Source organism: Dama dama, chromosome 3 (assembly GCF_033118175.1).
Source record: "Dama dama isolate Ldn47 chromosome 3, ASM3311817v1, whole genome shotgun sequence".
In the NCBI taxonomy this organism is placed as follows: domain Eukaryota; kingdom Metazoa; phylum Chordata; class Mammalia; order Artiodactyla; family Cervidae; genus Dama; species Dama dama.
In genome coordinates, this window is record NC_083683.1 from 28,636,940 (window position 1) to 28,664,422 (window position 27,483).

General features: G+C 37.8%; 1 protein-coding gene across 6 annotated transcripts in view; it reads right to left on the reverse strand.

Moving 5' to 3' along the window:
• PPFIA2 (PTPRF interacting protein alpha 2) overlaps window positions 1–27,483 on the reverse strand; it is a 329,308-nt gene that overhangs the window by 138,367 nt on the left and 163,458 nt on the right. For all 6 annotated transcript variants that reach the window (XM_061125227.1, XM_061125217.1, XM_061125256.1 and 3 more), the window contains one exon: window positions 7,455–7,571. In XM_061125227.1, the coding sequence (XP_060981210.1) occupies window positions 7,455–7,571 (117 nt within the window). The remainder of the gene's footprint in view (window positions 1–7,454; window positions 7,572–27,483) is intronic.

Below are 27,483 nucleotides of genomic sequence, written 5' to 3' on the forward strand. Positions count from 1 at the left end.
AGCCTTATACATGTTAGGCTATATACTTGGACCCTCTATTTCCTGGGAGGTGCACCAATCCCAAAATGGCAAATTCACAAATCTCATCTGTTTGTTTGGCTCCAATGCTTAAAAATTCAGTTGATGGATAAAAGGAAATTGTACACTTTACTATAATGTCAATATGAGGAATTACATCACTGCATATGGGATCAACACACAGAAGAAACTATTCTGTTAGGGCTGCACCTTTTCCGGCTCAGTCGTGTCCGACTCTTTGTGACCCCATGGACTGCAGTCCCCCAGGCTCCTCTGTCCACGGGATTTCCCAGGCAAGAATATTGGAGTGGGTTGCCATTTCCTCCTCCAGGGAATCCTTCCTACCCAGGGATCAAACCCAAGTCTGGAGTCTCCTGCACTGAATTCTTTACCACTGAGCCACCTGGGAAGCCTGATTAAGAGGTAAAAACAATTCCAAGGATAATTACCTTTGAAACAGAGAAGAAACTGGAGCTTAACAATTAATAAAATAAGCCACAATTAAGAAAGAATTGAATTTTTTGATGAATAGTTACTGAAAGTAGTTGACATGGGGTGAGGAAAGTGTATAAAAATTCGCAAAAAGAATTAATTACTGGAGATATCCCGATGGATGAGGGATATCAGCTGTAACACAGTAATGATCTTTAAAAGAATGGCATTTGTGTTAATGGTCTTTTATAGTATTTTTAAAATAGATATGTAGTATATTCATAAGCCAAACACTTAAATGTATAGCTACTAGGTTTGTGTGAGACTATGTAGAATCTGCATACTACAGTATTTCATAATGCAGCTCAATAGTGTGAGGAAATCTGTCATCACTGAGGAGCACACTGATCACAAAGTTATATTACCTTTTTCTAAGTGCCCATTTTCGTTATTGGTGGTTCAGTCTAAAACAGTCCTGCATCACTAAGAATCCACAAAACCCTTAATTTTGGTAAAGGCACATTCCATATTTCATCTTTTATAAAACTTCAGTGTTCTTTACGCACAGAATGCAACCATTAGACACTTAATTACTAGATTTTTTGATCTGAGTGTTATTCTTGCCACCGATCCTTCATTTTGTTTTACGTGTTTTTGGCCAAAGCTCTTCTGCCTACCTGGCAGGAATTAAAGAACTGAAAAAAATGCAAACAAAAATCTATTTCTGATTTTATATTTACTCAGCTTGCACATTTACATTGACTGTTACCCAATTATTCTGCTGCATTTTATTAAATAACAGTCGCAAATGAACATCAAATTCTAAGAGGAATGCATAATGAGAGCAGCGCTGTTGAAAAGCGAAGCATCAGCTCGGTTCACTAAGAGACCTACGTGCAAAGTGGGGTGACAGACAGAGAAACTTGAGAGGTGCGTGGAGGCCAGCCCGCTGGGGAGGGCTCTCCTGTGACATGCCAAGGATGCACGGTGTGATCACTGAAAGATCGGCCGCCCACTTCACCCTGAGCTCGAGGACCACAGTAATCTCTTAGTCACTGATGAACAACAAATATCAAAATGCATTGTCTAAAGTGTAACTACTGTTTTGTGAGACTTCAGTTTCACACACACACACACATACAGACACACACACACACATATATATACACACATACATGTGAACATAAAAGTGCATAGTAAACTGTTGCAACTGAATTACATTTTATATAATGGGTAGCAGACAGGTGGGTCCTTAGTGTTTGTGGAACCCAAGGCAAAAGAACAAAGAGAATAAAAAAGAACAAAGAAGCTTACATGCCATAAATCCAAATATGTGACAATTTTTTATTTGACAGTCAAATAAGAAAATCATCCTACTATCTTCCTTGAAATAATACCTTTCACACTGACTTTTAGGCTAGATTTGAATGAATAATTCTAATGAAGTTCCACCGCAGAACTTAGTTACCCAAATATGGCCCTAGACTGTAGCCTGCTCTCCATCTCTTCCCAGCCTCAGCTCCTCCCAGAATCCTGGTCTGCTTTATCTGCACAAACAGTGCCTCTAAAAACATGTGTCCCTTAGCCTCTTCTGAGGTCCAGGGGTGGGAGCACTGGAGTGGGGGAGAGACAGACGCTGCTCCTAGGAAGAAACTCACAAAGGCTCTGGAGGGTAAGGTCTGTTTGGTCAGAAAGCCTGGGCAGCCAGGAACTTGGCAGGCTGTCAGGAAGGGGTGCAATTTCTCCCTGGGCCCATCCTCAGAGAGGGGCACGAGGCGCCAGGGAAAGACCCCGCTCAACTGTGGACCCCTCTTGCCTGGGTTTAAAGACCATACTCATAGCAGTCAAAGTTTGTAAATGCCGCTGTCTTTGAGCACGTGTTCAGAGTAAAAAAGGATAAAACTGGGAGATTTGGGGGGAAAAACATTGAAGAATTTTTTTTTAAAGCATATTCTTAAATAGACTAAAATAATTCTAGAAAACAAGTACATATGCATAATTATGAAAGACTAAACGTTCAGAAAAAATTAATATTGGATTAGAATGACTTTTCAGAAACCAATAATAACACCTAGAGAAAGCATCCTGGCATGAAGGAACATGCGAGCACAAAGCAGGTGAGAAGACCAAAGTTCTGGTCCTCCTCTGGACAAATAAGAGTAGGAGTCACTTAATCCTACTTAATCTAAACAGACCTCAATATCACTGGCTATAAAATTAACAAAAAGGAAAAAAAAAATCTCTAACTGGTTCAGAAGTCTGATATGAGAAAAAATCATAAATGGATATAAAGATGTAGGACAAATGATTCGCTAAGAAATATCTAATCAAGATGCTTGCACGTTGAAAACCCTTCCCATTGCTCTGAAAATAAAGCTGGACTTCCTACTGCAGCCAACTAGACGGATCGTCAGTGGTCTGGCACACACACTGCCCCCGTGTGCCCTGTCTCCTGCTTCTCCCTCTCCTGACAATCAGGCTCCAGTTACGCGGCCCTCCTTTCTTCCCAGGAGCACGCCCAAGAAGTTCTTCCCCGTGGTCGGAGCACGTGCACGTAGCGTGTCCTTCGTTTCAGGAACTCACGACGCTTTTCCACGGACTCCCTGTGCTACTTCAGGTTCCAGTTCAAACACCACTTCCTGAGAAGCCATTCAGTGCCCTGCCTACTTAGCAACCTTCACATCGACCTTGCCCCTGCCTCTTGATCACATTCATTTCCCTTTATGTGTATGTGCTTATTTTACTTACCTCTGCCCCATTCATTAGCATTCCCACCACCCAGAACAGAACCTATTTCTGAGCACTTCCGTAAGTTCACCACTAAATATTTACTGAAAAATGAATGACCATGAGAACACGGTATTAATAAATACAATGACCTCAGTGCTTATCTATTGCTTGTATTCTTTACAACGAAGTTACAAGCAAGGCATGACTAGTTACCTGTAACTGATGCTCAGGGAGGTTATAGCATAAAGACACCAGCTGCTATTTAAATGGCACAGACGGGATTTGAAGCCAGGTCTACTGACTTCAACCAAATTACTATTTCACGCGGCCTCACTGACACCTCCTATCACAACTGATGCATCTCTCCTTTAAACTCTATTATCATTTTTGACATCACTTTATTCATCACGTTTTGCAATATTAATTTGGGCAGATTATTTTCACTCCTGCAAAATTTAGTCACTATGTCTTCTGAATCTCAATCACTGTCTAACATTCTACTCATCCACTCACTTAGCAAACATTTTCAGCTGAAAAAAATAACTGCAAGTAGAGTTATAAGTCAGGAGCATTATTACCTCTTTTACCAGAGCAGTGTGTTTACTAAATTTCTTCCACACGTTAACTCCCCTGTAGAAAGCAACAGGAAGAGAAATATTGGTCCTAGTCTGAACCTTTAATGAGGCAAAATTTAGTGTTCTGAAAAATTGTTATTATCCTGTGGATATTTATGTTCTTCTAGAACAATTGATTAAATATGTGCCATAAAGAAACAGACCTATTTCAGTTAAACTTATTTTTTCATTTTTATTTTTTAAATGTTGGTAATAATTACACAACGTTTCTATGAGTAATAGGCCTGTTTCAGAGTATGCTTTGTAAGACTGTTTTTATCAACTATTTTGTCAACAGAGGGTTGAAGCCACTGACGTAAAACATCTCCTCTTGGCTAATAACCCACTCTGACCATGTAATTTAAATAACTTTACTGCCCTAAACAAAGAGCAATCTTGTGACTAGGATTTACCAGGCACTTTCTGACAGTTCCACAGTATCTAGTAATAGTTTTGTGTTTTCCCCTCCAACAACTACTTTGCAATTTATACACTAATACTACAGTCATCCTACACTGATAACCTTCATTACACAGACACTCCCCCAAATAATACGCTTTCCCTTTGTTTTAATATACTTTCTAAATACTCCTTATAGAAAAATTAAGTGTAAGGAATTAAATTACAACCTTCTAACACTTGTTATTCAATGGTATAAATGCACTTTCAATAATCCTGTTAGAAGGGATACTTTTGAAAAGATTTATAATGTCCATATATATAATTTAAGTATTTATAGCAGGATGATAAAATGATACTTAGGATATTATGTCATCTTTTATCAAAAAATGTAGGCAGCTAGAAGATGAATAAGTTTTGGGGATCTAATATATAAATTGGTGACTATAGATAATACTGCAACTATACTTGAAAATTACTAAGAGAGTAAATCTTGAAGCTTCTCATGACACACACACACACACACTCATAGAGACATGGTGATGACTGCACTAAGTAATCTTATCATGGTAATCATTTTACATAATTATACAAAATCATCACCCTGTATACCTTAAACTCATAAAATCTGCATACCAAACCACCATATTGCATTCCTGAAACTTACATAATCTTATATGTCAATTATATCTCAATAAAGTTGAAAACAAAAGAAATGTCAGGTAGAGAAATGTGATATAAGTTAAAATTTAAAGTACTTTCTTGAATAATCTCGAGAGTAATATGAATTAAAGCACAGATTACTTATTTTTAAAATTAAAAAATACATATGACATATATTTTAGGATTATATTTCAGGATAGGTACATGATATTTTGAAATATCCTAGTATACCATTACTCCAAGCATTTGGAAATCACTCTTCCTACAATTCAGGGAAACTGAAAAACAGAATACTGTTAATTACAGTATTTAAAAATCTTTAATCCATGTACATCCATTCTATACACCCATTTAAAAAGAGTGAGTTAGCAATGGCACAGAATTCCTCTTCCGCACTGGCTGAAATGCCTTCCCCCAGAACAGGAAGGCAAAGACAGTTAAAGAGAAGTTCTTTGAGTTTTAAAATACTCAGAATCCCCCACACATACACCACTATCTGTTGCGTCCAACAGAGACAAACATCATTTATTTGTAGGTTCTCATCCTAATTCTGTAATCAGTTTCTAAAAATCAATCTGACATCAATTGTCTTATACTCTATAATGCCTGAATATTTAGGGGTTATATTTCAAAGAAATAAATTTGCAAATAAAATACATGTATGAGTACTCCTCACTCCCCAGAAGTACTAGAGAAATGCTTTAAGCACCAAATGGTTCGTTAGCAAATAGATACGGTCTACACGTATACATCCATGGCGGATTCATGTCAATGTATGGCAAAACCATGACCATATTGTAAAGTAATTAGCCTCCAATTAAAATAAATAAATTTATATTAAATAAAAAACACTTGTTATACCTTTGAAAGCATATTTTTTAAATTTTAGTTTGGATTAGCATAATGTGGCATCATTATATTGTGAAGATTTCTAAGAAAAAGACTAAATGACCATAAAGTCCATTTTCACATCCAAAACAGTGTGATTATGTAATTCTCTGAGAAAAGGTGTATCACTGTATCACTGATGACATAATTAAACTGAAACAGTAATACAAAAATGGCATGCTAGTTTCCTAAACTATTTCGTGTAGATGCCTTATTCTTGAGAGCTTGGTGGTTTATTTACTGAGTTAATGTCAGTTAACTTATCTAAAGAAAAGAGAAATAAGTTTTATTCAAATTTGAAATATAGCTCATGAAATCTGGCTGTCGGATTGTAGCTTATTTTTAATACCTAGCGTAAGATTTCTATAAAATACATGGATAAAGGCTAAAATACAAAGGCCTTTAACAAAGAGTTGCTTCTCAGCCACCAGAATTGGTGTTCCTGGGAAATTAGCTTGATTTACTGGACTTCTTTTGCTTTAACACTTAAAGGAGGAAACATAAGAAGCCCCTTCACTTGTTTCAATTGGACAAATGAGGAAATGTGCAATTTATTTTACGGTAAGAAGTCTAGGGCTTCCCTGGTGGCTCAGCAGTAAAGAATCCACCTGCAATGTAGGAGATGCAGAGATGCAAGTTTGATCCCTGGGTCAGGAAGGTCCCCTGGAAACGGATATGGCAACTCCCTCCAGTATTCTTGCCTGGAAAATACCATGGACAGGAGCCTGGTGGGCTACAGTCCGTGAAGACTCAGTGACTAAACAACAAAGGTCGAGTACTATTTATATTATGGTCCATTCACTTGCTTCTTAATCTCTATGTTTTAAAACCTCTTGATATTAACAATGATACTAGTTTAGATACCTGCTTCATGAGCTCTTGATGATTAAGGAGTTCAGCCATTCAAAGCTATAACTTGCAAACACCCAGGAGATGGTCCAAGCTTCATGCACAGGATGTACAAATACCTATATTTAATATTCATGTGATTCCAGGTCTACCAGCAACTGACCTTCTTTCTCTTGTGCTGGGAACAAGTGGTTCAGCACAGAATAGCGCAGAAAGGCGCCAGAAGAGACTGTAGGTTTCCTTGATCTTGGTCTATGCCCCACCCACAAGGAAACTCAATTCCTTCTAAAAAAATAGCAAAAGTTGGATGACTTCAGATATCCTTTCTTGTAATTTCTCATTAACAGAGGTACCGCTAGAGTACCTCTAGCATCAAACACATGGAAAATGAAAAGTCAAATAAGACATTATCAACATTTTCTGCAGTGATAAGCCACAGATAAGTCACCAACTATACATAAAGCCACTTATAAATCAACCTTATTTTACTTTAAACAGTCCTGGATATATATTACTAATATATATATATATACACACAGGCATATTTATTCAATTAGAAATATGTTCAGTCAGGTATATAATTAAATTCTTAAGAGAATCAAGTTAATAACAAGTAATCAGAAATTCAAATATATATATATATATATATATATATATATATATATACACATAAACCCACACACATTATTTTTGAGAAAATCAGATTATGAGCAATTAATGATAAGGGAAATCATAAGGTACTTTTGACCAAGCCAAAACATAGTAATGTTTATTACAAGAATTACACAGATATTTCATGTTCCTATTAAAGGATATAGCAAGTAAACATTTCCATGTAAGAGCATGTCATATGCATGATACCTTTTCATGGACTTTCTGGCCAGGTTCCATCCCTTCAAGATGTTCAGATTCTGTGGATCCCTCACTTGATACCATTTTTCTTTGTATATGAACATTTTGTTCACGCAAGGCAACAATCTGCAAAATAAAAACATTGTGCCTTTAAAATCTAAAATACCAACATGAAGTATAAAAATATTTGAGTTTACTTGAATGTGGTTAAGAACTAGTAAATACAAACAAATAATCATAATAAACATTAAATTGTATTCATTATTTCATAAATATTTCTAAAATTTAGATTAGCATTTTGAAAAATATTTATAATATTTATGGAATATAAAATTTACTTAAAATATTTTCTAGTTGGAAAATATATCTATCAAGTTTGAAATGTTTGTAAAGTGGTAGGATCCATGAGTTATTAATTGAGAAATTCTTAGTTTATGAAATGTAATAAAATTCGTAGTAGTCTGAATCCTTAAAGTATTAAAAAAAAAATAAAGACTGAATACTGAAGACCATTTATGAGCACAGTCATCTTCCTAAGAGACAGCACATCTGCAGTTTTAAAACAAGCAAATAAATAAACTGGACTTAATTTTGTACCACTATATAAGCACTTAGAGTTAAATTGGTCTCACTGTCATTATTTTAACAGCCATTATCTTAGTAGTTCTAGTCCAATTACAGTTAATTTACAAAAAAAATTCTCAGAAGGCAATTAATTCTTGTAAAACATTAGCTCAGTTCGATACACATGATACTTTGAACTAAGAAACAGATTCTCAGATAGTTGTAGTTTAAGTCATCTTAATAATGTACAGAGTGGAGAATCATATTCTAGCATTTTAAAATGGTGTTTTAAAATATATTGCTATTTACACATATTATTTCAAAAGTCTTTTACATTATATCAATACTACAAATTATTCATTTCTTGGCAAATTTTATTATAATATCAACTTAGATATTGAGTCAGTATTGGTTCTAGGGGAAATTAATGTCCATTGTATTCAGTACACAATAAATATTGAATCATATTAAACTTATATGTTGAAATTATAAGATGAACATGTCACATAGACAAATAATTATCAAATAAACAAAAGACATCAAGAGACTGGTTATTTGTCCTACTGTCTGCCACTGCTGCCTGTATGCCAATGGTGTATTTCTGAGAAAAAGTGATTTTGCGTATGACCTCCAGCAGTTCAACACACATTTCTTAAGGGCATATCAACATACTGAAAAACAACTCTGCAAAGGTTCATCTCTCTTGAAGTACTGCGACCACCAAATAACTGGTTCCCTAAAATATCATTCTTGCCCATCTACAATCTATTATCCACAAAGTAGCCAGATTCATCTTCTAAATTTAAGTTATATCGTGTCGCTCTTTAGCTTTCCAAATAACCTCTCTGTTTTTCCCTATTTAGCATAATTTTAAACTTCGTGACCTTCAGGATCCTTTTGACTACAATGGATTCCTTTCAGTCCCTCAAACAGACTGGACCCTTTCTCACTCAGAACTGAGGAACTTGCTCATCTTCTTATCTGAAGCATTCTTCCCAGCTCAAATTACACCTGACACAATCATATTTTAAAACTCAGCTGAAAAACATGCTCCTCAGAGAAAGTGTACCTAACCACTATATGTTTTATAATATATCTGTGTTTATTTCAGTGTGCCCGTTACTCATTAAAATCTAATATTTTATTCCTTTATTTGCTTACTCACTTTGCTTGTTTATTTAGCTAGCAGAAGTCCTAATCACATCTCATGGGAAAATAATTTTCAAAGGAATACCTTATTGAAGACAACATTTTCAAATGAAGCAGCACATCACATTAGTATGTGCAAGGATTCAAATATAAATGTTGAATTAAATAGTGAATGGGTATGGAAAACCAAAGAATATAGATCTAATTTATTCAGAAATAACCATAGATAAAGATTTAGAGTGCTTGAGAATCTTCAGAGACGTTCCTCTCATGTTGGCATAGAAATGAAGTACACCAAAGGAAAAGCAGGAGTGAAACAATCTCTGAATAGATCATTTTTATATTACATTCTTAACATCTTGTCTCTTGCAGAAAGCAATAATACTATACTACTATCAGTACATAAAAAAACTTTATTATGAAATTTTAAAAATTAAAGACTTGTATATTGAGATCTCACTAAGGCAACATCCAGCACAGTCATGTCCAGCTCTTTGCAACTCTATAGACTATAGACCACTAGGTTCCTCTGTCCATGGAATTCTCCAAGAAAGAATACTGGAGTGGGTAACCATTCCCTTCTCCAGGGGATCTTCCTGACTCAAGGACTGAACTAGAGTTTCCTACATTGTAGGCAGATTATTTATCATCTGAGCTACCAGGGAATCACAGATAACATCCATGACTTAACAAATAATGTTAAGGCAAAGGTAACAACAAATTTAAAAATTCTTTGCATTTTCTTCCATTATTTAATTTACTTAGAAGTGAAGAGAGACCTTTTAAAAAAATTTCTCACTTTACAGAATAACTTCCATTCGTATAGTAATTCAAATAAATATCAAATATACTCTAGTGCCTAAAATAAAGTGTTCATCTGTAAACATTTACTGACATGACTCAGTGAAAGGATGAATTAATGACCTTAACTAAAAAAGTCAAAATGTCAAATTCATATAGAAAACTTATGTCAATATGCTTGTGCCACTATGTTAAAAATTGCAAACTTTCAGTTTTTCATAACATATACCCATGACAATTCCAAGAAAGACAAACTTTTCAGCCACTAACATGCAAACTCTGCTTTTTCTAAAAAAACATCAATCTCACAAATTAGATTTCTGAAACTGGAGAACAGATGCAAAATCCTCTATATTCTCTATCATTCTAATATGGTTATATTCTGTTCTATTTTTGCCTAACAACAAATTATCCTGAGCAGTTCTGAAAGCAAAGCTTCAGCCTCTGATTTAATTGTAGGTGTTAATAAGCTTGCTCCTTCCTTTCACGCTGGGGAAGGTGAGAGGTTCTCTCCTGTGAATACTATTTTGAGGGTTGGGCTCGCTCTTCTGTGTGTGTTCAAAGGGGCAGAGAAGGTCACCTAGAAATCTGTAGCTGAAGGTAGCATAGACCTCTTTAGGAAATTCTTCCGGCTGGCTTCACAAACGAATGCAGAAGGTGGCTTGGGAAGTATTTTACAAATAGCAAGTGGAATGAAAAGCGACTGATTCTCTGGGCTGTACTGACAGTGGATGCTCTTAAAGGGAGGGCTGAAGTGACTTGTCTGGAATCCCAAAGCAGGACTGAATCCCTCATTGCTAAACTGCTAAACCTACTACAAATAGGGTGGCGTGGTGGGTAAGAGGAATCATTCCTGGGGAGTCTCTATTGCTTACTCAGTTGCTATGTAACTGCAAGAATGTACTGGGAACCCACCATGTTAAACTATTTTCATCTGAAAATTAGGTCTTACAATCCACATTTAGCAAGTGATTAAACTGAGACAAAGAGAATTTGATGAGAACTAAGGAATCAAATAAAAGTCCTTATCCTTCGGTTTTTTACTCTATCACATTGTCTTACATGGCTTTGCATTTGGGCTCTGTTAAGTCAGGGGAAATTAACAGTGGGTGAGGGTGGGTAGGAAGCATTTCTTTTCCAAGTACTGTTGTCTGCCCACCCTGGGCTCCCCTGTACTTCATTAAAGTTATGGACCCCTCCCTGGAGAGATCCACCTGTAGACAGAACTTTGCATGTATTTTTATGCATATCAATCCATTGAAGGCCCATGACACTCTGGTCAAGAGTCTTTCCACAACCATTTTAACTGATAAACCATGATTTGTCAAGTGTTTGTTGACATTTGTTTTTAAATGCCCAGAATTCATTCATATTTCTCTTGGTGATGACATATTACATTTTCACTGGGGAATTTTCCTTCTCAGCTCTCATCCTGGACATCCCAGGTGGCGCTAGAGGTAAAGAACCTGCCTATTGATGCAGGAGATGTAAGAGATGCTGGTTCAAAGCCTGGGTGGAGAAGATCCCCTGAAGGAGGGCCTGGAAACCCACTGCAGTATTCTTGCCTGGAGAATACCATGGACAGAGGTGTCTGGGGCTGCAAAGAGTTGGACTTGACTGAAGCAACTTAGCACACACTCTAATCCTAGAGACATTGTCAGTCCAGCAGCCAGAGCCCATGGCAGATGGGGAGCGCGTGATCTAAGTCAGCAGCTTCTCCTTGAGAGAAGCTTCTGGCAGAATTATAGGGTAAGAGCCTCTTTCTAGTATGGAAGGTAGGCTAGTGGGATATGATCAGAGCATTGTTTGCCATCAGTTCCTCCTCAAAGAGAAGCAGATAGAAATGATGGAGCCCTGATGAATGACTTCTACTGCTGGTTTTAGCCATTCTTAAATCAATTTTATACCTGGCATCTCCATAAAATGAGCCCTCAATTTTGTCTTTGTGCTTAAACTTTGTATTGATTTTCTGTCACTTGCAACTAGAAGTGTCCTTGCAAATATAATAGGGAACATGGAAGGCAACACAACACATTCAATATCTAAATGGGGATTTGGAAAAATGACTAAGAATTTATGAGCGAGGCAGTAGAAGACAACTTTTCAGTAGCCAGAAGAGCATGAGCTCTTTGTGTTCCTAGTGCTGCAGGCTGTTTAATATTCCTGGGGCAAAACATATCTGGAAGAAGATAAAAAATGTCAGGTGACTCAGAAAGCTAATGTATTTCAACTAAAACTCAGGCATCTGTGTGATTCTTGCTCTTCAGCTTATTGGTGTGTGCCTTGACCCTTCTTTGTGTTTCTTGATAGGTTATTAAGCTTCTGACAGCCTGACTCTGCTTCTAGGCACTCCCAAATCCATTATATTTCCAAGGCAACCTTCCAAATTATTATTATTATTTTTTCTTTTAACCTTTGCCTCTGTCGGGTTGCTTTTGGCCCTTATCAATCTCTGAGAAGCTCTGATCTCACACAGTGGACTATGGGTGGTCTTGGTGGCCTATCTTCCAGTTAAGAAAATTACCCAGTGCTCATTCCTTTATTTCTATCAGACTATTTTGTCAGGAAACATTTAACAGGAGGCTTCCTGTGTGTTGTTTTGGATCTGTCATGAATCCTCTGTTCCTTATTAATTCCTGAATATTCAGGAATTAAGAGGAGAGCTAAGCCTCTCCTTGGACTGAGGAATCCATGCATTTCCTTCATTAGTTTTTCCATACGGTGAAAAGTAACTATTTACAACCCTCTTTTGATATGGATCGCCTTTTGGCCTTATGGCCTCTATTGTTCCTTGCTTCCTTGGTAAACTTGTAAAGTCTGGTCTCTTGATCTTTATCTAAAGAAGCTATTGGTATATATACTCTTACAGAATTCAATAAAGCACCCTTGTTCCTTCAGAGCTTGGGTCCCTGTGTCATTTCTCTCTCTCTCTCTCTCTCTCTCTGGCTGATTCCCTGGAGCGCGAAGGCCGGCTGCATAACCCAGGGAATACTAGCCTTTTTCCTTCTTTCACTTTCTTATCGTTGACTCCAGACCACCAGGGTCCGGTCCATTAAAGGACCCCAACATGTGGCGCCCGAATAGGAACCTGGTACACGTGGCAGATTCAGACGGAGTGACCCCAGGGCCTATTGAGGCCGGTAAGTACTAAGACGGGTCAATTGGCTGGGAGGCCCCCTCACTTTTCTACTCTACTTCATCACTTATTTAAAGTTCAGGGACTTTCAGTTTTGCGCCAGGAAATAGAGGCTTGCCTTCAGACAGTGGTTGAATGTAACCCTTGGTTCCCTGATGAAGGTAGTTTTGATTTAGAAATTTGGCATCGGGTCAAAGAGAATGTTGAATGAGCCACCAGACAGAGAAAAAATATTCCAATAGATTTCTGGCCCCTATGGGCTCTCATTAAAGCCATGATTCTGCCATTTCAAGGTAATTCTAGCCCTCCTGATACTCGGCAACAGGCACAACACTTATTACATGAATATGAATAGGATGATGAAGCCTTACAAAAGGCCCAGTTAGGACAACATAAGACATTTCAGAATTTTCCTACTAACCCTGCCCTGGTTGCTCCAAGAGCTCTTCCCCTGCCAGTGGACACAAATCCCAAAGTCTCTCCCTTGATAGAACCTAATGAGTCTGGCAACGATTCCCTCAAGACACCTTTTAACATTAAAACCAACAACACCTTTCTGAATAACAATAATCTACCTCCATCTCAACAGAGGCTCTCTGAATTGCTAGCTTTGCAATCGCAAGTCTCTGAAGCCAATGGTCTCTCCGCTTTTCCAGTTTTAAGAAATGCTGACAATCAAGGGCAGACAATACCTCAATATGAAGGTATTAACTTTTTTCACATGCAACAAATGAAAAAAGCTGTAACTCTGTATGGCCCACATTCACCTTTTATGAGAAAGATTCTAAATGCTATGGCATCTTCTATTGGAACCTTTATTCCCTATGATTGGCAAATTTTAATAAAAGCTCTCCTTAAACCAGGAGAATATATTCAATGGACAATGTGGTTTCAAGATATAGCCAGAGATCATGCTAACAAAAAACTCGAGCTGGCACTCCCCAAAACCAAATTACTTTTGAAATGTTAACTGACACCAGACAATTTGACACTATAAAAGCTCAAATACAATGCCCTCCTTTGTTGCATGGACAATTAAAAACAGTGGCCCTTAAAGCTTGAGATAAAATTACTCCACAAAAACAAAAAACAAAAAAAAAACCTACAGGTAGTTACACTAAAATATTATAAGGACCTAATGAAACTTATGCTGATTTTTTAGCTAGATTCAGTTCAGTTCAGTTCAGTTGCTCAGTCGTGTCCGACTCTTTGCGACCGCATGAATCGCAGCACGCCAGGCCTCCCCGTCCATCACCAACTGCCGGAGTTTACTCAAACTCATGCCCATCCTCATGTCCATTGAGTCGGTGATGCCATCCAGCCATCTCATCCTCTGTTGTCCCCTTCTCCACCTGCCCCCAATCCCTCCCAGCATCAGGGTCTTTTCCAATGAGTCAACTCTTCCCATGAGGTGGCCAAAGTACTGGAGTTTCAGCTTCAGCACCAGTCCTTCCAATACCCAGGACTGATCTCCTTCAGGATGGACTGGTTGGATCTCCTTGCAGCCCAAGGGACTCTCAAGAGTCTTCTCCAACACCACAGTTCAAAAGCATCAATTTTTTGGTGCTCAGCTTTCTTAACAGTCCAACTCTCACATCCATACATGACCACTGGAAAAACCATAGCCTCATATAGACTGACCTTTGTTGGCAAAGTAATGTCTCTGCTTTTTAATAGGCTATCTAGGTTGGTCATAATTTTCCTTCCAAGGAATAAGCGTCTTTTAATTTCATGGCTGCAATCACCATCTGCAGTGATTTTGGAGCCCCAAAAAATGAAGTCTGACACTGTTTCCACTGTCTCCCCATCTATTTTCCATGAAGTGATGCGACCAGATGCCATGATCTTAGTTTTCTGAACGTTAAGCTTTAAGCCAACTTTTTCACTCTCCTCTTTCACTTTCATCAAGAGGCTTTTTAGTTCGTCTTTACTTTCTGCCGTAAGGGTGGTGTTATCTGCATATCTGAGGTTATTAATAGTTCTCCCGGCAATCTTGAGTCCAGCTTGTGCTTCTTCCGGACCAGCGTTTCTCATGATGTACTCTGCATATAAGTTAAATAAGCAGGGTGACAATATACAGCCTTGACATACTCCTTTCCCTATTTGGAACCATTCTGTTGTTCCATGTCCAGTTCTAACTGTTGCTTCCTGACCTGCATACAGGTTTCTCAAGAGGCAGGTCAGGTGGTCTGGTATTCCCATCTCTTGAAGAATTTTCCACAGTTTATTGTGATCCACACAGTCGAAGGCTTTTGTGTAGTCAATAAAGCAGAAATAGATGTTTTTCTGGAACTCTCTTGCTTTTTGGATGATCCAGCGGATATTGGCAATATGATCTCTGGTTCCTCAGCCTTTTCTAAAACTAGCTTGAACATCTGGAAGTTCTCGGTTCACGTACTACTGAAGCCTGGCTTGGAGAATTTTGAGCATTACCTTACTAGCGTGTGAGATGAGTGCAATTGTGTGGTAGTTTGAACATTCTTTGGCATTGCCTTTCTTATAGCTAGATTAGAAACTGCTATTTCCCGTACTGTAATTGAAAAAGAAGCTAAAAAGCAACTAGAGTAATTACTTGCTTATGAAAATGCAAATCAGAAATGTCAAAAGGCTATAGCCTCAATTCATGAGACAAGGACTATTATTGATTATTTGAAGACTTGTCGCAATCTAACATCAGAAACTCAAAAAATGCAAATGCTAGCTGAGACAATGACTGCTTGCTTTAATAGGAAAAATGAAGGATGCTTTACATGTAGAGATAAAAACCATTTAAAAAGGGACTGCCCAAAGAAAGCTAATAAAAAACCTCCAGAAGTCTGCCCCTCCTGCCGTAGAGAAATACATTAGGCCAAAGATTGTAAATCTAAATTTTACATTGAAGGAAAACCTATTCTGGGAAACTCCAAGCAGGGGACCCCCCCAGGTCCCCTTCAACAAAAGCCAGGGGCAAATTCCATCTTTTCCCTCAAACCCTCAACATCTGGCACTGCTGCCATCGATATACCAGCCCTAGATGACTTTCTCCTTTACCCTCAAGCTCCTCTACCCTCTAGAATACCTACCAGACCTTTTGGGCCCCTGCCCCCACAAACCTTCAGTCTTTTACTTGGCCGATCTAGTTTGACTTCTAAAGGGATTACTGTTCACCCTGGAGTAATTGATTCAGATTATAAAGGAGAAATTCAAATTATGATGTTATCTCAGATTTTATGGCAATTCAAAAAGGGAGACAAAATTGACTCCTTCTACCTTACATTTCTATTAACTCCTCTAATAATGTACGGATGGGCAGATTCGATAGTACAGATCAAAAACAGTCCTTATGGACATCATTGGTATCTGAATTTTCCCAACCAAATATAAATATCAAAATTAATGGTAAAAGGTTTTCTGGTCTCCTCGACACTGGATCTGATACTACTATTATTTCCAAACATCTATGGCCCAAATCCTGGCCTATACAAAAAATTTCTTGTCAAATTACAGGGATTTCTCAGTACAAGAGGTTTATCAGAGCACTCAAATTTACCCATGTGAGGGACCAGAAGGCCAACCTGCAACATTAAGACCTTATGTGATAGATGCACCCCTTAATCTAACAGGAAGGGACTTACTTATGCAATGACAAACTCAGATATACATTCCACATTTTCCCTAGGGGCCACTGCTCATTTAACAAATAATACAATTATTAAAATAACTTGGAAGAATGACGAGCCTATTTAGACAGAGTAGTGGCCCCTCACGAAAGAAAAATTACAGGCGGCTAAAAAACTTATAGATATACAACTAAAATTAAAACATATTGAAGAATCTTGTTCTCCTTGGAACTTTCCTCTTCTTATTATAAAAAAGAAATCTAATAAATGGCGTCTCCTAACAGATCTTAGAAAAGTTAATACATCTATGAACCTATGGGTGCATTACAACCAGGAATCCCATCACCTACCACTATTCCTCAAAATCGGCACATTATTATTATTGATTTGCAAGACTGCTTTTTTAATATACCTCTACACCTTACTATTACTTAGGGTTTGTTGTTAATAGACAACGTATTACTCCCCAACTAACTCAGATCCATACTGAAAAATTATCAACCTTAAATGATTTTCAAAAGCTCTTAGGTGGTATAAATTGGATTAGACCTTCTTTAGGCATTGCTAATTATCAACTGAATAACCTATTTAATACTTTAAAAGGAGATCCTGATTTAAATAGCCCTCGTTCACTTTCTCAAGAGGCACAAGAGGAGCTCTATTTAGTGCAAAATAAATTTAAAAAACAATCTGTTACTCACATCAAACTAGATTTACCTCTAAAATTATTTATACTCCCCACTCCATTCTCCCACAGAACTTCTTGCCCAACAAAATCACCCAATAAAATGGATCTATACCGGTTTTAGGAAAATAAAGTCACTTACACCCTACCTTGATTTAATTGCTCTAGTCATTATCAATAATAGAAATAAGACTAAAACTCTAATTGGCTCTGATCCTCATAAAATTGTAATACCTATCAATAAATCTCAATTTGAAAATACATTACAAACTTCTACTGATTTCCAAATAGCTTTTTTGGAATATTTTGGAGAAATTTCACTTCATTATCCTTCTGGTAAGCTGTGAAATTTCTTCAAAAATACTAAATTTATTACTTCCCACATTATCAGCTCACAGCCTATACCACAAGCTAAGGTTTTCTATATAGATAAAGCTAAAAACACCAAAGCTTCATTCTGGTCTCTTAAAAAATATAGTCTTTTATACTAAATTTCATTCTGCTCAACAAAATGAATTATATGCTCTTATTCAAGTTATTTACCTACATCCTTACCCCATTAATATAGTCTCTGATTCTATATATTCAATTTTTCTATTAAAAAATATAAAAACCTCCACCATAAACTCCAATCAACCTATTATTCAACAACTCTTTTTCGAACTACACTTTAAACAATTTTTACAATCTTCTTCTATTAAATATATTACAGGTATTCCTTATAATCCAGACACAAGATATAGTCAAACAAACACATCACACACTAAAATTACAAATAATTAAAGAAAGGGGAATACACAGGAACACTACTGTCTTCCTTATCTAAAGCAGACTTTACTAGGTTCCAACATAAAATATTTTCTAAACCTATAACTATTGTTAATACAGCTTTGTTTTAAATTTTTTAAACTTACTACATGGAGATATCTTAACAAAAGCAGAAAGACATTTCGAGGAATTGAAGGACATTTCTCTTCCTCTGCCCATTTGGTATCAAGACAGGTTCAATAAACAATGGAAATCTGGGAAATTAATCTTACAGGGAAAGGGATATGCTTATATTTCCCCAGATGGATCCAACAAACTCACAGGGCTTCCTCCTCGGAAAATTCAACCCAAGGGGGCCCCCGGCATTCAAAATGGAAATGAAACAACAAGAGCCCCAGGAAGAAGAAATTCCAATACAGGGCATGTTGGCTGTAAAGATCTCCAGGAAGCACTGCCCTCGGTGGTGGTGCTTAAGGCATCAACCTTATGACCTCCCCTCTTGGGGACAAAAAAAAACCCCTTATTAATTAAGCTAAAAATCTGGTTTCTCAACAGAGAATGCCTCGGAGTCCTGAAATCCTTCCTATCACTATGCTGGCCTGCGACCCCTGCTCCAGCCTGATTAACTAATCAGACTTACCTGGGCTTACTTACCCAACCCCCCCTTAATTGCAGGTCATAAAATGGACAGAGAAAGGACTGATGCTATCAACCAATGACTCCACCCATATGCCCCCTCCCTGAAACGTGAAAGAGCCCTCACACCCTGGGGAGGAGGAAAAACTAATTAACATTTCTTTAGGCTATGAAGTCCTTGCATTGTGCCTAGGCTCAGGGAAATTATGTGTAAACCTCAGGACAAATGGGTTTTTGTCCTGCCTCCGAGAGAAGACCTTCGGACATTGCTTGGATTATTTACTGTGAACCATGTTTACACTATTGAAACTTTAGGGAAAGAGTTAGGGAAAGAACAAAAAACATTATGTATTATGCTACTTAAGTGGCTTAAAAGGTTACTAATACTATGATGAAACATTACCATGACAAAGGACTTCTTGGCTGGCTTGATGGTGGAATGGCATCCCCCTGTCCTAGAATCATCCTCGATGAACAGAGTGGGCCTAAACAATGGGACATCTGGAAACTTGCTGCCAGCACCAAAGAACTTGGGAGTTTGACCGGACATTTCACAGAGACCAGTCGTGGTCATAGTAACTATTTCTTTCGCTATAATCAGTCATATTTTATACATGCCCGTGTCCCACTTCCTTTTGTTATAGCCATAGAAAATTTACAGTTTAATAAGACTTTACGTTCTGTAACTTGTATTAATTGCCAATTTGGTGTTACTCCTGTTCATTTCAATCATAGTACCTACAACTGGGAACAAATCAAATTTCATTTACATGATAATACCTCTCTGAATGTACAACTACTGCAAAAGGAAATCTTTGAAACTTTTTCTAAACGTCTGCCCTCTTCCACTAATTTGGAAACTTTAGCTAAACAGCTCGCTGATCAATTGTCTGGGTTAGACCCACGAAGATGGTTTCAAAGTATTACCCACAGCATTGGGTCTGTAACTGTAACTTTGGTGATTGTCTTGGTAATTATATTTTTTGTTTATCGTTGCCTTTCTATAAGGTTTGTTAATACAAACCAAACACATTTGGTCAGGACCTTTATTACAAGTATAATAAAATAGGGGGAATTGTCAGGAAACATTTAACAGGAGGCTTCCTGTCTGCTGTTTTGGATCTGTCAGGAATCCTCTGTTCCTTATTAATTCCTGAGTGTTCAGGAATTAAGAGGAGAGGCAAGCCTCTCCTGGGGCTGAGGAATCCATGCATTTCCTTCATTAGTTTCTCCATAGGGTGAAAAGTAACTATTTATGACCCTCTTTTGATATGGATCGCCTTTTGGCCCTGTGGCCTCTATTGCTCCTTGCTTCCTTGGTAAACTTGTAAAGTCTGGTCTCTTGATCTTTATCTAAAGAAGCTGCTGGTATATATACTCTTAGAATTCAATAAAGCACTCTTGTTCCATCAGAGCTTGGGTCCCTGTGTCTTTCTCTCTATTTCTGGCTGATTCCCTGGAGCGTGAAGGCTGGCTGTGTAACCCAAGGGAATACTAGCCTCTTTCCTTCTTTCACTTTCTTATTGTCGACTCCAGACCACCAGGGTCCGGTCCATTAAAGGACCCCAACACTATTTCAAGGATCCTAGCATGCTTTACAACAGATTTTCTTCTATCCTCTTTCTTTGAAAAACAGTTTTCCTTGATGGCCTGGAGACATTCATTCACTTCACAAATATTCACTGATATTTCACTGATGATGTATCAGGTATTCAGAAAATTATTGGGGGGGGAAAGGCAGAAACCCTTTAATTCATTCTTGTTGGCTGAGGGAAACTGTAAACAAAAATAAGTGGAATACATTTTTAAATGGTGATCATTGTAAAGGGAAAATTAAAGCAAGGGAGGGATGCGATGAGGTACAGCTTAATTAGGAATTAGGTGTTTTCTGAGTATGAACCTGAACGAGAGAGAGGAAGCAATGTGGCTGTCTGGGAGAAAAACTTCTCAGGCAGAAGGTTCAGAAAATGAAAATCATTACTGAAAACAAAAGCTTGAGATTCATAAAAATGTTTTAGTGAGTTCTTCATATGATGGAAGATGTTTTCTTCAAAAGATAGCCACAAGTTGACATCTTGAAAACTGATACCTTCAAAAGATCAGTGAAAATTTGTGTCTTGGAAACTTCAGGTGTCAGGAAGTGCACAGAAACATGTGATTCTTAAGAGAAAGGTGATTTGGAAGAAAATAATAGTCTATTTCATATCTCTATACTCTCACATTTTGGGATTTCTCAAGTGTTGAAACTATATTAATTCATTCATTGAACAAATATTCATTCATCACTGTTCTAAGCATGAGACCCCACTGGGAAAAAAGTCCTTCTCTCAAGAAACTTACATTCTAGTAAAGGAAAGAAACAGAAAGAAAGAATAAGACAACAGCAACAAATACCAATAATCTCATGAACTCTTAAAATGTGCCAAAAACTGTGCTTAACACATTATATAAATTTGCTTCTTTATATCATCTTTTCACCTATAGTATCTTTTCTTTCCAAGTTCAAGATTTCTTGAAAGCAGACCCTAAGACAAATAATTGCACACAAGTAGTTTATTTGGGAGGTGATTCCTGGAAGCATAGAATTCTTAAATATTCTTAAAAGGCCTAGGAGGAATCCTGGCCATTCTAGTTGTTACTGGTTTCTGACTCTAATTTTTTTTTTTCATTTTTAATTTACTTTTAATTAGGAGAAAAGGTTATCTGACTTTGTACAAGTTTCTTGATCTCAAGGTCATGTTCCTCTGCTATAAAATGAGGGATAATAATACCTATGTTTTAGTGTGTTTGTAATGTAAAGTTCGTAGTCAAATATGATATACATTAAGTGTTTATTATGTAAATATTTGTAACGTGATAATGAGGATCACCTTTGTCTTCTTATTCATACTTCATGTTCTAGCTGATGAAGGACTTGCAGTCACACACACTCAAAATGCCACCTTGGCTGTGTGCTTTTATATGCATTTGGAATGCTTACACATAGAGATCCTAAAACTCTTGTAAATTCCACAGTGATAACAGTACTCATTCAGAGCATCTTTTCTTCCAATGGGGGATTCTGGGTGTGCTCCTGGATGAGGGCTCATCACCAGAAGGATTAAGTCATTATTACAAGTTTGGAATTTTAGGTCTACCCACCATTCTCCAGACAGGGAACAGGGAAATGAATCAATGACTAACTATTCATTCAATAAATGATTGTTCATACCTATGTAATGGAGCTTTCATAAAATTCCCAAAAGCACAGGGATTCGGGCGCTTCCAGGTTGGTGCACATACCCACATTCTGGGAGGTGATGCATCCCAACCCCACAGGGACAGAAGCTCCTGAACTCAGGACCCTTCCAGACCTCATTATGCTTTCATCTGGTTGTTGATCTGCATCCTTTATTATTATGTTTTTGTTGTTAAGTTAATAAGTCTTGTCTGACTGTTTGCAACCCCATGGACTGCCGCACTCCAGGCTCTCCCATCCTTGACTAGCTCCCAGGGTTTGCTCAAATTCACGTCCATTGAGTCAGTGATGCTATTTAACCATCTCATCCTCTGCTGCCCACTTCCCCTTTTGCCTTTAGTCCTTCCCAGCATCTAGGTGTTGGACGCTAGCATCCAGTGAGCTGGTTCTTTGCATCAGGTGGACATAAATGTAGGTAAATGTTTTCCATGAACTGCTCTAACAAATTAATCGAACCCAAGGAGGGGTTAGTGGGAGTCTCTGATTTGTACCCAATCAGCCAGAAGTACAGATGACAAATTGGACTTGCAACTGGCTTCTGAAGGAGGCTGGGAGTGGTCTGGCAGAACTGAGTCCTTAGCCTTTAGGATCTGATGCTACCTCCAGTGTCAGGACTGTTGGCAGTGTCAGAACTGAGTTAAACTCTAGGATATCCTGCTGGTGTTGCAGCGGATTGCTTGGTAGGGGAGGTGTTGGTGTCAGAAGTATTGTTGAATATGACAGTAGAGTGAGAGTAAAGGAGAATCATAGGAGGCAGAAGAGAGTTTTTCTTACACACCTTTCCTCCTTAACTGCCTCTCAAAATCTTTTAGGAATTAGCTATTATAGTCAACAAGAGAGTCCAATACACAGTACTTGGATGCAATCTCAAAAATGACAGAATGATCTCTGTTGGTTTCCAAGGCAAACCATTCAATATCACAGTAATCCAAGTCTATGCCCGACCAGTAATGCTGAAAAGGTGAAGTTGAACAGTTCTATGAAGACCTACAAGACCTTCTAAAACTAACACCCAAAAAAGATGTCCTTTTCATTAAAGGGAATGGAATGCAAAAGTAGGAAGTCAAGAAATACCTGGAATAACAGGGAAATTTGGCCTTAGAGTACAGAATGAAGTAGGGCAAAGGCTAATAGAGTTTTGCCAAGAGAAGGCACTGGTCATAGCAAACACCCTCTTCCAACAACACAAGAGAAGACTCTACACGTGGACATCACCAGATGGTCAACACCGAAGTCAGATTGATTATATTCTTTGCAGCCAAAGATGGAGAAGCTCTATACAGTCAGCAAAAACAAGACCACAAGCTGACTGTGGCTCAGATCATGAATTCCTTACTGCCAAATTGACTTAAATTGAAGAAATTAGGGAAAACCCCTAGATCATTAAGGTATGACCTAAATCAAATCCCTTATGATTACACAGTGGAAGTGACAAATAGATTCAAAGGATTAGATCAGATAGACAAAGTGCCTGAAGAACTATGGATGGAGATTTGTGACATTTTACAAGAGGCAGTCATCAAGATCATCCCCAAGAAAAAGAAATGCAAAAATGGCAAAATGGTTGTCTGAGGAGGCCTTACAAATAGCTGAGAAAAGAAGAGAAGTGAAAGGCAAAGGAGAAAATGAAAGGTATACCAATTTGAACGCAGAGTTCCAAAGAATAGCAAGGAAAGATAAGAAAGCCTTCCTCAGTGATCAATGCAAAAAAATAGAGGAAAGCAATAGAATGGGAAAGACTAGAGATCTCTTCAAGAAAATTCGAGACACCAAGGGAACTTTTCATGCAAAGATGGACAGAATAAAGGACAGAAATGGTATGGACCTAACAGAAGCAGAAGATATTAAGAGGTAGCAACAATACACAGAAGAACTATACAAAACAGATCTTTACAACCCAGATAACCACAATGGTGTGATCATTCACCTAGAGCCAGACATCCTGGAATGTGAAGTCAAGGGGGCCTTAGGAAACATCACTATGAACAAAGCTAGTGGAGGTGATGGAATTGCAGTTGAGCTATTTCAAATCCTAAAAGATGATGCTGTGAAAGCGCTGCACTCAATATGCCAGCAAATTTGGAAAACTCAGCAGTGGCCACAGGACTGGAAAAGGTCAGTTTTCATTCCAATCCCAAAGAAAGGCAAAGAATGCTCAAACTACTGAACAACTGCACTCATCGCACATTCTAGCAAAGTAATGCTCAAAATTCTTCACGCCAGGCTTCAGCAGTACATGAACTGTGAACTTCTAGATGTTCAAGCTGGTTTTAGAAAAGGCAAAGGAACCAGAGATCAAATTGTCAACATCCGTTGGGTCATCAAAAAAGCAAGAGAGTTCCAGAAAAACATCTATTTCTGCTTTCTCAACTATGCCAAAGCCTTTGACTATGTGGATCACAACAAACTGTACAAAATTCTAGGGAATACCAGACCACCTGACCTGCCTCCTGAGAAATCTGTATGCAGGTCAGGAAGCAACAGTTAGAACTGGACATGGAACAACAGACTGGTTCCAAATCAGGAGAGGAGTACGTCAAGACTGTACATTGTCACCCTGCTTATTTAACTTATATGCAGAGTACAACATGCAAAATGCTGGGCTGGATGAAGCACAAGCTATAATCAAGATTGCCAGGAGAAATACCAATAACCTCAGATATGCAGATGACACCACCCTTACGGCAGAAAATAAAGAAGAACTAAAGGGCCTGTTGATGAAAGTGAAAGAGGAGACTGAAAAATTTGGCTTAAAGCTTAACATGCAGAAAACTAAGATCATGGTATCCGGTCCCATCACTTCATGGCAAAACAATGGGGAAACAGTGGAAACAGTGGCTGACTTTATTTTTCTGGGCCCCAAAATCACTGCAGATGGTGACTGCAGCCATGAAATTAAAAGACACTTATTCCTTGGAAGGAAAGTTATGACCAACCTAACAGCATATTAAAAAGCAGAGACATTACTTTGCCAACAAAGGTCCATCTAGTCAAGGCTATGGTTTTTCTAGTAGTCATGTATGGATGTGGGAGTTGGACTATAAAGAAAGCTGAGCACCAAAGAATTGATGCTTTTGAACTGTGATATTGGAGAAGACTCTTGATAGTCCTTTCGACTTCAAGGAGATCCAACCAATCCATCCCAAAGGAAATCAGTCCTGAATATTCATTGGAAGAACTGATGTTGAAGCTGAAACTCCAATACTTTGGCCACCTGCTGCGAAGAACTGACTCACTGGAAAAGACCCTGATGCTGGGAAAGGTTGAAGGCAGGAGGGGAAGGGGAAGACAGAAGATGAGATGGTATGGCATCACCGACTCTATGGACAGGAGTTTCGGGAGTTGGTTGATGGACAGTGAGGCATGCTGCAGTTCATGGGGTCACAAAGAGTCAGACATGACTCAACTGAGCTGACTGAACTATAATGTCACTCACTTTGAGATGGGTGGCACCCCAGTGATTTAAATTACATAATTCCTTAGCATTCTCTAGTAACTCATACCCTACAAATTATCACTTTTCAGCATGACTGGCTATTTTTTTTTCTGACTGCCCATTTTGACACTGAGTTTCTTGAGACCAGAAACTGCATCTGATTGTTTATTCCCAGTTCTTAGTAAACTTGTTGACAAGTAGAGAGCACTCTAGAAATATTTATGGAGTGTTGAATGACAGCAGACTGTATGAATGGAAAAGACCTACGGGGAGTTGGAAAAATACTTGAGAATGTATATATGGAGAAGAAAATTAGTTATCCAAATTAAAGACCATATGAACTTGAAGTCTTTCCTAATGTTCATATTACATGATTCGAGGTTAAATAAGGCACCCTGAGCATGGAAGAGCTCACTGGGTAAAGAAAGAAAGAAAAGAACAAGAAATATTGCCATAGTCTTGTAGAGTATTCACAAGTCTCAGTGTGAGGGGGCAGACAAAGCAGACAGCACAGGCAACCACACAGCAGGGTCGGAATAGGATCATGGAAGGGCAGTTTATGGAACGTCTATAAGAAATATTATATAAATACAAAGTAATAGGAAATGACATTGTGTCTTAAAACGTTAAGAAACATTTACAATTGTATTGTAACCTAGGTAATGTGATTCAGGTGCACTCAAGCACACACTGCTTAAATGCTTTAGATTTAGAAGAGATTTACATTAGATGTGATGTGGAATTCCAAGGGTATCTAGGAATTTATTTGTGCCAAAAAATTCTTAAATTGGACACAGAAAAGCAATGTAAATTAATTGTCACTTTCCCCCCTTTTCCTCATGTTTTCGAAAATGTCAATGCACAGGATGTTTCCCTGAAGTTGAATGAGGGAGGAAGACAATAAGAAATAGGATTTAGAAATTAAATTTCTAATTAAGAATTGCTAACAATAATAACAGTCACTGAATGTTGAAAATTAATTATATGCCACATATCCCTGGTGGCTTAGAAGGCAAAGCATTTGCCTGCAATGCGGGAGACCTGGGTTCGATCCCTGGGTCGGGAGGATCCCTTGGAGAAGGAAATGGCAACCCACTCCAGTATTCTTTCCTGGAGAATCCCATGGACAGAGGAGCCTGGTAGGTTACAGTCCATGGGGTTGCAAAGAGTTGGACATGACTGAGCAACTTCACTTTCACCTTTCATATGCAAAGCAATTCATATGCACTTACATTATTTCATTTAATCTTCCCGGGAACCTTATATATTTGGTATTATTTTTATTTTACAAATAAGGAAACTAACATAAGGGGAATAAGTAATATATTTCAAGTCTGTAGAAAAGGATATGACAGAAACAGGTTTCCAATCCAGGTATGATACCTTTAAAAGGGATGGTTTTTAAGTATTATGTTATAATGCTTTTTGAAAATTAATGAAATCATTCACTGTATACACAATCCAAATATTTATCTAGGTCAGGACTACAGTTCTGTGGTCTGATGGGAGGGGAATTTAACTGCCCTGATTTGGCAAACAATTCAGACACAAAATTTGTCTTCAATTACTTTTTGGAATAAAAATCATGATGTTTACATTATTTATCATTTTTATTTATAGCTCTTCTGTGGCACAGGTATTTCATTTTATGTTGAAAACTTCCCAAACTTTTAAAAATAAATCATGTCTACCATCCTCATGCTAATTCTCTAGGGATTTTCATTCTGATGCTTTTAAATTCATATTTGCCTTTACCTATTCAACAACAACTTCCAGACAGTGCCCACATCTAATTAGCAAGATTCTTTTCATCTATTTTTACTCCAAACTCAATTAACAATTCCAAGAGTGAGAGTTAGAGAAGTCTCACTACACCAAGCACATAATTTGCTTCTGCACAAATAACTTATTCTAATTTAGCTGAATTCTCTGCTTAGATTACACTGATAATGCAGGAACAAAAAGCAAAGACAGGAAACTAGGAGAGCAGTAGGGATTTACAGTTTACATTTATGCAACTCTCCAG